The 14,513-nt window shown below is 40.1% G+C and overlaps 1 protein-coding gene across 4 annotated transcripts in view; it reads right to left on the bottom strand.

Moving 5' to 3' along the window:
- CACNA1C (calcium voltage-gated channel subunit alpha1 C) overlaps nucleotides 1-14,513 on the bottom strand; it is a 478,980-nt gene that overhangs the window by 65,456 nt on the left and 399,011 nt on the right. For 2 of the 4 annotated variants that reach the window (XM_035550683.1, XM_050708637.1), the window contains exons 21-30: nucleotides 12,977-13,036; nucleotides 12,781-12,840; nucleotides 9,130-9,236; nucleotides 8,012-8,099; nucleotides 7,461-7,568; nucleotides 6,724-6,776; nucleotides 6,470-6,616; nucleotides 5,525-5,726; nucleotides 4,903-5,061; nucleotides 2,528-2,638 (exon numbers count right to left, since the gene is read on the bottom strand). In XM_035550683.1, the coding sequence (XP_035406576.1) occupies nucleotides 2,528-2,638; nucleotides 4,903-5,061; nucleotides 5,525-5,726; nucleotides 6,470-6,616; nucleotides 6,724-6,776; nucleotides 7,461-7,568; nucleotides 8,012-8,099; nucleotides 9,130-9,236; nucleotides 12,781-12,840; nucleotides 12,977-13,036 (1,095 nt within the window). The remainder of the gene's footprint in view (nucleotides 1-2,527; nucleotides 2,639-4,902; nucleotides 5,062-5,524; nucleotides 5,727-6,469; nucleotides 6,617-6,723; nucleotides 6,777-7,460; nucleotides 7,569-8,011; nucleotides 8,100-9,129; nucleotides 9,237-12,780; nucleotides 12,841-12,976; nucleotides 13,037-14,513) is intronic. The other 2 variants (XM_035550684.1, XM_035550685.1) reach the window with 2 other exon arrangements.

Here is a 14,513-nt window from a genome sequence, read left to right as displayed (position 1 = left end):
GAAACACTAAAATACCGTTTTGCATCTCATTTCTTTGTTTGGTGAACTTGGTTGGTTAGAGGGTAGGGGATGGTGACTGCCAAAGTGATGTTCACCCAGGTGAAACAGTGAAATCTTTCTGGACTTTTTCAGCTGTTATTCCTAGGAACAACCTCCATCTGCAAATGTAGGTAGGTTATTTTATATCTTGTGTGATAGGAGGACACAAGGTTAGGCCAAGCAGAGGGCTGTGCTAACAATTTTCTTCTTGCTGAGAGATTCCCACATCAGAACATATTCTAGGCAGGTTCAAGTTCAATCCAAAAGGGGAAGCCTAAATATGAGCAGACTGTGCCCCCAAGTGTTGGTCCACATTGGTCCAAATAGTTTTCTGAGACAGGTGGTTTCCTTCTTTGGAGAGCAGGTTCAGTCAATATGGAGCACGGAATGAGGGCTGCAGGCCAAATCCTTGTACTGAATGGCAAGTTACACAAAGCACTGGTGCTCAACACAATCCAGTGTGAATACAATACTGGTGACACTACTTTTTGCTGTACTAGTTGTTTTCACAAGCTCATTCCTGTTTTTCTTCCCTGTAAAACCTGTGGTCCCATTTAAAAAAAAAATATTTTCCCAAAGGTATTTAATTAAGCTATCAGTTTAAGACAGTTTAATTAAATAGATTTGAACTACTTTTGGCATACAGTCCAGACTGTGGTTTTAAACAGATTTATTATTTTATGTGGCTGTTCTTTCAGGATGGGCAGGGCCCAGTCTGAGCTTGGTGTCTCATACTTAGTTGAGAAGACTTTATTAATAATCCACTATTCTGGTCACAAGGAAAACTTCTTTTATATACTCACTTTTACTACACTGTAGTAGCTGGAGATTTAAATTGGAAATTACAAAATCATGGAAAATTGGGCTGAGAGGAATCTTGTGATATAATCTAGTCCATCCCCCTGTACCAAGGCAGATTATACATTGCTAAAGTGATTCTAAGGAAAAGTTCAGCTAACTTAATCTTAAAACCTCAAATGATAGAGATTCCACAATCTCTTTAGGCAATCTGTTCCAGTGGTTTTCTATCTGGAGGATACACGTTTGCCCTCAGCTGATTTTGCTTAACTCTTTGTGGTGCAGCAAAACTTGAAAAGGAGATTGAACACAGGAAAGTAAGGCACAGGAAGTAGAAGGGACCTCCAATATCATCAAGTCCAGCTCCTTACTGCTAGAGGCAACCATGTCAGGTAAAGCTTTTCCTGCATATGTACAGAGCTCAATATTTGAAGTGGTTGGACTCCTTCCCTAAATGGTCATAACAAATTCTGCCACAGAAACTCATCTTTCTTAAAGTTAAGAATCTCTTGTAAAGTAGAACCATGAAATCAGAAGAGAAGTGCAAAGCCTGTGAGATACAATCGTGGGTATACAATGTGCAGACAATATTTTTCTCTGCCAGAAGATTTGCTCACTAATAGAGCACGCAAAATGTCAAAAGTGAAAAGTAGATCCCTCCTGAATATTGAAATCCCATCTGAAACAGATGATAATACTTCTAAATTTCCCAGCGTAGCGCTTGAGATCTCACAAAAACGTCAGTCCTTCACAAGGACAGCATGAGATGTTTCTAACCTTCAAGATAAATACATTTCAGAAAGGAGATTGATACTGGGTTCAGGAAAAAATACAAAATTGTGACTCTACTAAAAGAATTCCTAGATGCTGTGGAAGAAGGTGAGAGGCCAGGTAGATGTAAAGTCAACACAGAAATAACAAGAGAAAGACTGAGTTCAGTAGAATGGGAGAGCAATGTTTCTGAGTTGAGGATGAAAAAAATATTAGTTTAGAGCTGGGAGCTCTTAACTTCAGTGAAACCCTACATGTTTAACGGGAAAGACATTTTAGTCACAACTGATGTTTCAGAGAGTATTTGCCAACCTTAACATTTCAATATATCCTTCAAGATACAGAATGCCATGGCCCAATGGACAGGACAATACTTTCAGACAGGACCTGCTGGGCTGCTGAATATTATCAATGAAGTCTTGAACTCAAAACTAAAGGAATTCAAACTAGCATTAAGCCACAGTCCTCCCAGAAGAAACATTTTTTTCAAAGGCTCATAACCCAAAATGAGTCATGCTTGATTAGCTTCACTTAGGCCAGGAGACTAATCATAGGATGATATTTCTATTTCATTTTAAGAAAGTCAGAGAGAACATCAGAATAATGTTCAGCATGGAAAACATGTTATAGCCTTAACATAGTGTCACTATTATAACTTAATGAAAACAGAGAACTAGGAACCTTCTCTATTAGCAGGTGTCGCTGTTTTTCCGTATTTATTTATTTATTTAGCATGTCTACTCTCCAGTGAAAAAGTTATTAAATACACATGAGACTCCAATCCAGAGAGCAACTGTCCAGCTCATTTTTCAGTGGGGTGATAGATCAGAGAGTTTCACCTCCTCCTTCTCCTCACAGCTGCCCCGCACACATGCACACACACACAGAGGCTGGGAAACTCTACACCTAAAGCACCTACCTTAGGTTTGAAGGCGATTAATTTCAGGACCATCTCGACAGTGAAGAGGCCAGTGAAAAGCATGTTGAGGATGTTCATGGCTTCCTTGAACATGCAGCTCTGACCATAGTGCTGAAAAACAGTGTCCCGGCAGCAGTGTGAGGAATGGACATGCCAGCTAGTTGGTTATCCACAGGACTACTACTAATCTCCCTCCACATCAAGGTTATCTAAAGGAAACCCCAACATGCTCCATTTTTTCAATTTAGAATTCCCATCTCCCTTCAAACATAAGCATTTCTATACCTGTAGCCATTTTTGTAATCTGACTCTGGATCTCTTCTCTTTTAAAAAAAATATTTTTGATTGGGGGCTACCAAAATCACATTTATCATTCCAGTTGAGGGCTATAAATCTGCATAATAGTACAAGACAATTTCCAATTGTGTTTGTTATCTTACCCTTCCCTAACACCTGGGTTACTTTTTTTGTTTGATTGCTACTGTGCAGTGAACAGGGGGTTTCACTGAGCTGTTCATAATGATACCAAGGCACTCCCCGAATAATTGCACTTGATTCAGGATTCTGCAAAGTACATCAACAGCTCACATCATATCTTTCTAATATGCATTATCTTGCATTTGCCAACTCTGAATTAAATTTGCAATCATGCTACCATTCACTTAACTTCATTAAGATCTTATGAAGTTACACTCTGTAATCTATTGATTAATTCAAATAATGTCTTCTGCAGATTTTGCCACCTCATTTTTCATATCCTTATTTCAAAATCTTTATACTTGGGACAGATTACCTTATTTTGAAGTTGTCTTTCAGTTCAAATTACAAGACCTTGTTTGTAGTTGCTTAATTTTGACAGTTTTAACCACCTGGACTGAATTTTCCTATTCTGCATTGGATCAGGGTGATTTATTTGAAGGAGCTTTAGTTAAAACAATTCATATACAGATGAAGGACAGGCTAGGGAAAAGGTCCATTGTCGAGGAACTTTCAAAATTGCTCATGACATTTTCCTTGAAAGACTCTAGTACCTGCAGGTCTTTGGTTAAAAACTTGGAATTTTACTGGAATGTGGCTTTTCTAAGTTTGAACCAAAGTGTAAGTTTTTGAAAAACTGTGCTTTTCTCGGGATGGATATGGACTTCCTAGAATCTCTGGAGATGCTGTCCTGCCTGTAGGCTCACAAACATCTCACCAGCTTCTAGATCTATCTGCCCTGTGCATGCCCCAATGTCATAGTAGCTGAGCATGCTCCAAAGCTTCCAAGTGAACATAACAGTTCCCCTCTGTTGCTTCATGACAGTATAGGAGTAGATGCTTCAGCTGAGAGAAGAGTGGGACTGACTCAAAACAAAAAGAAAGGTGATAGAGACCAAGGGCAAAGGCAGAGTGGAAGGAACAAGCCAGAAAAGGACAGGCTTGGGTAAATGTACAGAACTGTTTGTGTCTATACAGGCTCATTCCCTGCCTGAAAAGAACATAGAACTTCCTTTTTGTTAACTGACCACTTAGTAAAGGTTATGTCTTATTCCCCTTTACTGCTCTTCCACCTGCACATGTTAATCTACTACCTTTATTTGCTTTTATTTTATTATTTTTTACATTTTATTATTTTTTATATATTTATTATTTTTTATATTATTCTCATAGATCCAGCTGCAGATGTTTCTTTGGTGGATTCCCACTATATGTTTGGAAAACCCCCACACATTAAGGAAAATGAATGCACAGTGTAGTGGGTAGTAGAGCAATCAGTAGCATCACTAATGAAGCAAGTTAGGCAAACAACTATCAAGAAATACTTTAGGTGGAGTTGATCCTACTTTGTGGTGATGGAGTAGAAAATACAGCTTCTAGAGGTTCTTCCTTGACAAATTTCCAAGATTCTTAATGTAGAACAATGGAGATAATAGGGACCCTCAATTCCCACTTTCCTTGATTGCCTTGTTTACCAACTTATTTGCTCCCTACTTTTTAACATAGAAAAGGCTAAAATTTGAAATTCAGATCTTAGGCGAGTGACAGTTCAAGGCTTATTCTTGCATTTCATAGGAGACAAGTCAGAATTGAGAAGTCACGTGTTACTACAGAGGCCACTGAATTTGCAAGTGATATAACTTTTTAAAATTTTGTTTTAAAACAAGATAAACAGGATTGTTGAAAGCATCACATTTTAGCACAAAGAGGAGAGGCAGGTTCCTAATTCTAACTAAATATCATCATGAGTGAACACGGTACAATGCCTTTTATCATGTTCCTCTCCCTCAACACATGGTGTGAAGGTGAAATTAGGTTTCAGCCTCTGTTATTTCTACATTTCCCCCAACAAGGTCTAATAATTCACCACCTGTGAGGTTTTCTGCTTGCTTACTTACTTGCATGGCCAGGCAGATGGTGTTCAGCAGGATCAAAACGAACATCAGGTATTCAAAATAGGTGGAGTTGACCACATACCAAACTTTGTACTGATACTGGTTTTTAGGGATGTATCTCCGCAGGGGCCGGGCCTTCAGGGCGTATTCTACACACTGGCGCTGTGAAAGAGGCAGGGTAAGTTTAAAAATCAAAAACAAAATACGGGATTGATCAGATACTCCCAGATATAAAAAAGCACAATGTGTTTCAAGTTATTTTCTGAAATGACAATGCCTGGAAGAAGATTTTCTAATCTTTCTAATCTGAATGCATTTATTCTACCTGTTGTAGAGATCCATATGTATTTACTTTGACCACAGAGTGCTGTCACTCTCATTTAATCTCAGTGAACCAAATGGGACAGCACACATTTTTAAGTAAATACTGTCCTTTGTGCAAATCTTACAGCAAGATTTTTTTTTTTTTTTTTAAGCCAGATTTCTTAAAGATGGTAGTGAAGCTAGCTTATATTTTTTTGGCACTTTCACATGTTCCTCTATGTTTATATTTCTCTCTTAAATGCTTATTCTCAATTCTCAATGTATTTTCTATCCTTAGTGGCAGTAAGTTATTGTAAATTACCTGGTTCTTGTCCAGCTCACAGTTCTTGTATTCTTGTTCTCCTTGTTCCTGAAATGTGACGATGACGAAACCAACGAAGATGTTCATCATGAAGAAAGCAATGATGATGATGTAGATAATAAAGAAGATGGAGATCTCAACCCTGTGATTATAGATGGGTCCCACATCCTCCATGTGGGAATCAATGGACCTATACAGCAACCTGAAAGCAAACAGGAGCCCAATGCAGAGAAAATCTGCAGCTGTCATGAGACCTTACAGGTGATGTTATAAAACTCAGTTTTGTGATTTTCTTAGATTGTATCAAAATTACCTCACTCACAGATGCACTGATTTGCACTGATCTGAGTATAAACTCTTGCAAAAGAGAGAACACAGCTTTTATTAACTTTATATGTTTGAACCTGTTCAGCACTTTTAACATTTGTTAACACTGCTGTTGGCATCACCCTGTGACCCATTTCAGGGGCAACCCCATGATAACCTTGCATGCCCATGTCACTTTGAGTGGAACTGTGGGAGTCCTCAGCCCCTGTGACAAGGAGAGGACAGCCTGGTGAGATATCCTGTGTCTACCCATATTGCACAGTTAGCAGTGCTGTATTTCAAAGTGGACCACTGGCTCCACGGGGAAATCTGCAGCACCTAGCAATACTGGTAAGTGCCTGACAGGTGTTTTATATCCCTTTATATACATAATGTTTGTATCAAGAACCAGAGACAGTGCTATACACTGCTTACAAGTACAGGAACCACAATTCCTACAGGTCCTGAGGAATTTACTACGTACCTAGTACTACAATGACTGCTGCTACTATTGCTACATATAATGTTTTAGACTTTTTAAATACTTAGAATGGGAAAGTCTGTTCTCTGCATTTGAGTTTCCTCTTTTGAAATGAATGAGGACATTACTAGTGTTGCATCATCTCAAGAAGCACTCACTCTGGCCAGCCCTCAAAGGTCGAGACAGTGAAGAGGGCCATCATGGCAGTCAAGACGTTGTCAAAGTCAAACTTGCTGTTCTCCCAGCTCCGGGGCTGGATCATTGGCTGGTTGACCTCACCATCCTTGTATGTAATGTAGTACCCTCTGTGGGTGGAGAGGAGAGAGAGAATGTGACAGAACTGCACTTCCAGTGCCAGGCCCTGAGAGCATGTGGCCAGGGAAAGGGGCTGAGTGGGAAAGGTCAGACTCACCTGCATTCTGCTGCTGTCTGCTTGGAGCTATCAGTGCAGCTATAGAGTTTGCCCTTGAAGAGGAAGAAAGAAGAATGAAGCCTCCTTTCCTGACAGTGCAAGGGTTAGGGCAGGTCATGTACCAAGGTGGCTGCACTTACTACTTGCTTAACTACTATGGGTATGTTTACATGCTCTTTTGCAGGCAGATGTGAACAAACTGTATCAAGAGTTGCCTGCATCTAGGTAGTTCAAGAGCACAGGCTTTCATCTGCTTGCACAGTGTTTTTGTGTGTGTGTCCTGAGGTGCATGTGCCCTGAGTGCTGCCAAACACTAATTGTCCGAAGGGTGGTGAAGGGCACAGAAATAAAAGCAGATGTAAGGAAGTGAATGAGTAACCTCCAGTAATTAGCTGGCATACCCCATCTTCTGTAAAATGGAAGGTAGACAGCCTGTAATTACCAATCCCTTAGAACAGCCCCCTTCACTTGTCATGCCACGAGCAATTTGGAAAATAGGTTTACTGATGTTACTGGTGATTTCTTACAGTTACAGGTGAAGCACAGCAGTTATGAAAATACCTGATCCAGTTTTGGGGAACTCCTGGTAGTAGGAGCCCAGGTAACTACGATGGTGCCCACACTTCCTTTCACACGGGAAGATTCCATCTCCCCTCCTCAAGGTTTTTCATATTTTTCTTCCCACCCGAGAAAACAGCTTAGTGTGATGGTTGGATGAACGGGTCCAATGGTTTTACCTTGAACAACTGAACTCCAATGCAGGCAAACATGAACTGCAGCAAAGTTGTGACAATCACAATGTTTCCGATGGTTCGGATGGCGACAAACACACACTGGACCACATGCTGCAAATGGAAGATAGGAACAAAAGTAACTTGCAGGACTGTTCTGAGCTGCTCTGGCTAGGAGTGAAGCCCAAGGCTACAATGACAAATACAAATATTTCATTTAACTATTACCCATTAAGTAATGTCTCAGGAAAGGTGAGAGAAAACGAACTTGTTACTTTTATCATTGTAGAAGCAAGCAAAGAGTGGTAGGAAAATTCCAGAGCTTAGCTCTCTGAATGGTCCAGTAGCAGAGTCTTACATAGTTGGGCACCCACCAGGCCCACAGGAAGGAATTTAACTAATAGAGTAAGGCTTGTGAGCCCATCTGTAACCCTAGAAAACAACATCATATAATCTTTGTGGTGAGGCTTAAACACTACTTGAACTGTTGCAAAAGTCCTTGCAGCCTGAAATAACTCAGATTTATACTCTACAGAATGCATTGGGACTCCTCTAACCTTTAGCCCTTTGGCTCTGTTGATGGCCCTCAGTGGTCTAAGTACTCGCAGAACACGCAGGATCTTCACCACATTGATGGCACTGGACCTGGAAGAAAGTATTGGAACGCTTGAGACAGACAGCAGTATAGGGGGTGTGCTGCAAGGACAGATGGATTTCATCCACTCTTTATCATCTGAAGTCCTACATAACCTTAGGATGCTTAGGATAGCTAGAGAGTAAATTCATTTCTACTTGCTCTGGCATCTCAGGAATAAGGAAATCACTCGCTGGTGCTACCTTCGTAGGTCTTGCTTCCTGATCTGTGCGGCATCAGTATACATTCTCCTGGCTTTCACCATCTCTGTTGTATTACTGAAGGGAATGCAACGTGAGCAGGGATTTTTATTTATTTATTTTTATAAACATGGCAAGTTGCCAAATATTCTATAGCTTTCTGATGGAAATTGTGCCAATATGTAGGCATTGCAAGACATTTTCAGATAGGGCTCATAGAGAGCTTCTCTGCTGAAATATTCACAGAAGAATGGACAGTCCAGGTGACTCAGGCATTACAGGTATACTGTCCAGGTAGGTCCTATAACTTATTAAGCAAATTAGCAAATCAACCAATACGAAGTGGAGAGACAGAAGCAGGCTCAACTGATGCTGCCACCAGTGCTCTGCAGATTCTTACGTAGCTTTTGAAGCACTTGATGATCTTCCATTGACCAAGACTTGTGGTATATTAGGAAGTAGCAAATCACTATCACCCCATTTTATAAAGAGGTAATGAGAGCTCTGGGAAGGAACAGTAAGTCACTTAACTGCCCTGAACTGATAAAGTGACTCAGAAATCTTGGAACAAAGCTGAGTGTTATGATTCCCAGTGGATCAAATTTCTTGTTCTCATTTGCTCTTTCTGGAAGATGTTCCCTCCAGGTCATTAGTATAGCATTTCCCAATTATCACATCCCCTCATGAGAATGAATTTTAATGCGTCTTGAATCATCTGAGAAACATACCTCCAGGCTCATGAGAAAAATCTTACCCAGATAAGAGAATGAGATTTAGGTATCATCTCCCAGCCCAGCCCTCCTATCCCAAAAAAACAACCAATTGAAAACAGTTCACTCACTGGATCCCAAAGGAGATGAGAGAAACGCTGACCACCAGCAGGTCTAAGATGTTGAAATAGTTTCTGCAGAAGGAGCCCTTATGGAGGAAAGCTCCATATGCGGTCATCTGCAGGAAGGCACACGACACAAACACACTTTGCCGTTAGCATCTGTTCAGAAACCAAACCCATCTGGTTGTGCTCAGAGTATATATTTGGGTAGGGGTGGTATTTCTAACATAGACAAGACAATCTACCCTCAGGCCCCAAAGCAGAAGTTGAGTCCCCATGGAGAGCAGAGAGAGTGAAGAAGACAGTAAGATAACTATGAAAGACCTAACTATGGAAAGCCAACACTAGGTGCAGTGAGAAAAATACGCACTTAGACTGCACAGAGTATATAACATACTGAATCAGTAAAGCAGCAAAAAGAGTGTTTGCAAAAACTACTCATTGCAATCCTATGCATTTATTTTTTTTTATTTTTTCATTTTTCCAATTGCAGAGGACACTTGTGAGTATGATACTAGTATTATATAAAGGCCTCTTTAGTTAAATTGAATAAAACAAAAAGGGCTCTTTTGTGATGTTTTTCAATGCTTATACCATCTGCAGTGGACAGTTGAGCTCTCTTTCTTCTTTGAAGAAAGAACAGAATTCCTCCAGGATTTCATGCTTTAGAGCTGCACTGAAGCATCAGGCAGAATTCCTGTTCTCTTCAGTTTGCTACTTCTGTTCAGCTCAATCCCATATGCTTTTTCCTACCTCTACCCAGTTTCCTCCCTTTTTATTCTAGAAGCAGTTCCATTTTCTCCTTTGTTTTCCTAACAGAACCCAAGGTAATGTTCCTTGAGACCAAGAAGCCTCTTTGTGGACGTAGTCATTATGAATATCACCCAGATGAGGAAGGGAAAGATTTTACATATTTTACAAGGGAGGCTCTGCCCCTTCTCCATACAAAGGGTTATTGAATACTTGCTGGCGCTGAGGAGGATGTCACAGCTCCAAAACTGGATTAAGAACCAGTATAAACAGAAATGGGTCTCAGTCACAATGTCAGACCTAAACCCTTCTGAGCTCAGGAGAGCAAAGGTCCTGACTCTGAATTTTAGAATGAGCTCAGTTTTAGAATGCGACTAGATGAGTCTGGCATGGTGAAAGAGGGAGAGGTGATAATCTTATTTTTACCACCTACCTTAGCATCAGTAAGTGATCTAACAGCTGCTTTGCAGAAACCCCATTCCCCCAACTGCTAATCTCATTTCATTACCTGGGTTAGGAACACAGGCTTGTAAATTCAGTCCTCTGAATCTCATCTAAGTTAGATGTCTAAAGTAACCTGAAGCAGATGTCATTAGACTGTTCCTCAATGACCAGACTCTCCCAGCTGAGAAGTATGAACTAGAAATTAAAACGGGAGTTTTCTGGCTAGTAGCTCAGGATGGCATAACTACTAGTGGCTTCCAGCCTTGCCTACCTGTGACAATTAGGTAGCCAGAGGATGGTGGAAGGGCAAATGGTATATCAGATAATTTTTTCACCAAACATCCATGACATCAGGGAGCCAACTATCAATCAGTCAGACAGAACTGAGAAGGGGAGGAAGTATAAACTCATCTTGGTTTAGAATTTATACTTATAGACACATTTGATTCGGGAAGGGGGGGTTCTTGCCATAACAAAGGTGATAAAGATGCCCTTTACTGATTATATTTTGTATGGCAAACTTGAAAAAAAGGAGACACCATTGAAATCAGGAGGGGAAGCTCTGTTGAATTTAAGTTCTATACAAACTGTAGTTGGGAGATTTTTTATTTAAGAAGAGACTCACAAAGAGTATGTAACCTGTGTCTGCCTCCCACCTGGTACACTGAACAAAACTCTTAGGGTGCCATTTAAAACTAAACCATAACTATCTTCAATGGCATGTTCAAAACATTGCAAAGTTGGTCACCTCGCTAACGTTCATCAGACTCCACCATGGCAGCGTGGGCTTGTAGGTGTTGTCAGCAACATGGGGGCAGATAAGTTTGTTTCTCTACAGTCTTGATAATCATATAGTTGTTTGTTCTTTTGCTTCTTACTATTTACATCAACTTTTCTGTTGTGCAAAAGACTGTGCTTAATGAAAGGCAGCAGAGAAACAGGCCTGGAGAAACCCAGAAACTTGTGTGGCAGGAACTGATGGGGTAAGAACAGAAGAATTTATTAAATATTAGTATTCTTTGTACTCCTCTCCCACTTGTACTTGGAGTAAATCCAAGGGTGGTGACCTAAATTAATGGGAGAGCATCAGGAAGCTCGGAAACAGGTACTATGCAGTACGCTTTCCTGATGAAAACAGAGCAATACACCAGTGGGTTAGGTTACGTTCTGATTCCCCTAAAGTCGTTAGGAGTGTTACCATTTGCTTCAATGGCAGCAGAATTGCTACTGTAAATTCGAACAGGTGGGAAGGTGCCCTGGTATAGAAAGCTAAGACTTGAACTACAATTTTGATTTTAATTGTTGCTGTTAAGATGTTTTCCTTTTTTGACAAGCCTTTTTGATAGGCCATTTGGCGTGTGCACATTCAGATTTATTGTGTAAACACAGATGCACACTGCACAGCAGCATAATATGCACAACTCTTTGGAGAATATTATGGCTTTGCTGATTTAAAATCATGTCAAAAAGCATTCCTCTCTACGAAAATATGTAGGGGCCACCCTACTTGCCAGCCTCCAGTATGGATACTGTTATTAGGGTCTTGAGTTGCAAGATCTGAGCAACTCTAAGGTGCTGCAGGCCAGCACTTAGAACTAGCCTGTTGAGAAAAATAAACAAGCTGCCAAATGAACCTAGTATTTAGAAAGCCAGAACTTTGCCCAATTACTGTTATTTAAATTATTAGCCTACAAATTTGGGAAAATTAGAGTTAAGAATGAGGCAGCCTATTTTTATTTTCTTCTGAGCTAAAACATTCTCATGCACATTTCCTTTGGTATAGAGCATGTTTTCTGGGAAATGTGAAGCCAGGTTTTAAACAGGCAGTGCAGCAATTTTCATTTGTAGCCACAGTCCCTCATGTTTTGGTGATTTGTACTCTTGGTTAACTCTCTGCTCCTAAAACATGAGCTTTTGCACTGTACTCCCTCGTAGAATCACTGCCTGGCTCCTATTTGGCTGTGCACCCTGTAACCTTCCATAAGGCATTGGCTGCTCTTTGGCCCAGCCTCATGACTTGTGCAGAACTGAGACCTTCTCTTTGAGTTGTAGCATGTATAACAGGAGCATGAGCTCGGGATTCTTTGTACAGCAAATAAGTCCTGTTTTGGAAAGACATGGTAGTGAGAACAGTTTCTGGAGTGAAGGCCTTTTTCTTGGTCCTCTTACTTCATTGCATTTCCCCTAAAAAAGCATTGTGTTGATATTCGCCTTATAAGTCTGAATATCAAAACTTCACATAAGACTTCTTTTTAAGCAACTACCAAAAGCATAAAACCAAAAGATGAGCAATCTTTTGTGTACTCTTTTTACTGGAGTTAAAAAAAAATAAAAGAGAGAGCAAGAGAGGGCAAGAGAGAGAAAGAGACAAAGAAAGAAGGAAAGAAAGAAAGAAAGAAAGAAAGAAAGAAAGAAAGAAAGAAAGAAAAAGAAGCAGAAAATGAGTTTATTGCTCAGATTGGTTACCTTAAGAATAATTTCTAATGTAAAGATACTAGTGAAGACATAGTCTGCATTGCCTAGGATCTGAAAAATAAGCACAATCGGGTTAGTTGTACTGAGCGTGACCCAGGAACAAACAGGCGTGTGTGTTAGCAACAGATAGTGGCAGAAAACTAGTAAGCTTGTGAACAGGTAATGGTAGAGAATATGGGCACTTTACCTTCAGAGCAATTTCAATGGTGAAAATGACAGTAAAAACTATATCAAAATAAAAGAGAATCTGTAAAAACAAAAGGGAATAGGAGTGGGGAGGGTAGATCAGTGACTGGCCACCAGAATGGGAAATCACAGTTCAAAATCAAATGCACAAGTCTCCTAACAAGGGAACAAGGAGGGCTATATAGGAAATGGTTTTGTAATGATGTCCTGTTGAGTGCAGTGAAGGTCCTGGCACATAGGACAAGCAGCACATTACATGAAATCTTTTCTGAGTTAAAATCCCATAAAGGCTGTGGAGGGAAAACAAGCTTTTGGTTGTTGTTGCAGGATTTTTTTTTTTCTATTTTTTTTTTCTTAATGTGATAACGCACAGACAATTCAAGTTTTTTTTCACAAACAGATTTCCAAACCGAGGATACAAGAATATCTGGTCTCTCAGTGGAAAACATGAGATTTTTTCTCACTAACTGCCATTCAGGCTTGTTTTGTGTCTCTTGTGAAGGAAGAAAAACAGACTGCAAATTGATGCTCTAGCTCATTTTTTTCTATAACCTGACTTGCCCTGGATTAGGATGAATAACAAATACTCTGCCAATTGAACAGAATCACAGTGACCATAATTTGATCATGCACTAAATGTGCCTAACTTATATCTTGCATCTTTCCATTGGTATTCTGTGTAACAGGCAAGCTGAAACACCCCTTGTTCCAATAAACTTAGACCCAGTGGTGGGCATACCTATGGCATGCATAGCAGACCACAAGAAGGGGCCCTAAAGTGTCACAGAAGGCAACAGCAAGTCTGGAAGGGTTAAGTGATTTTTCTAAGTAACAGCATCAAGGATGGAGGTGTCTTTCACTGCCCATTGACCTACAGCTCACAAAAGTAAATGGAAACTTTTAAACTTACTACTGGGACCAGAATTGGACTCCATTTGTTACCAATATATTCCAAAATCCCAAACCATTTTGACATTATCTATACTGCAAATGGTTAAAATCAAAAGTATTGTGCCCTTGGATTACTGTTGTTTTAGCTTAACCAAGTTCTAAACCTGAAGGCCAATATAAGGAAGCAGTAGAAACCTGATCATTTTCAAATTTAATCCTTTAGTGCTAAAATACTAGTAAACATACAGAACTATCCTTCCCATCCCACATCTCTTTATTGTATCTAGATGGTCTTGCTCTAATACAAACTCAAAGGTGGCTAGATTCTTACAGCTTGGTATGCCATGGGCAATCGGTAGCTATTGCAAACTACAGGGTTAATTTATATTGCCCCATTTAAGCATGACCCCAACCTAGAGTGATTTGCTGACGCTGAAGGTCAAATGGGGACATATATCATTTACTGCTACTGCGCAACCTAAAACCCCTCAGGTTACTGCTGGATTTTTGACCCCAAGACTTATGCAGAAGTTGTTTTCTCTTCTTCAAGGATGGCTTAGGGTCTATAATTTTTTTTGCAAATTAAAAAAGGGCCATTTCAAGGATGGACAGACCTCAGTTGCATTCTATATTAATTCCCACACATT

The sequence above is a fragment of the Cygnus atratus genome, chromosome 1 (genome assembly GCF_013377495.2).
Source record: "Cygnus atratus isolate AKBS03 ecotype Queensland, Australia chromosome 1, CAtr_DNAZoo_HiC_assembly, whole genome shotgun sequence".
Classification (NCBI taxonomy): Eukaryota; Metazoa; Chordata; class Aves; order Anseriformes; family Anatidae; genus Cygnus; species Cygnus atratus.
The sequence above is the reverse complement of the archived record's forward strand: the minus strand, read 5'-3'. Positions and strand labels throughout refer to the sequence as shown.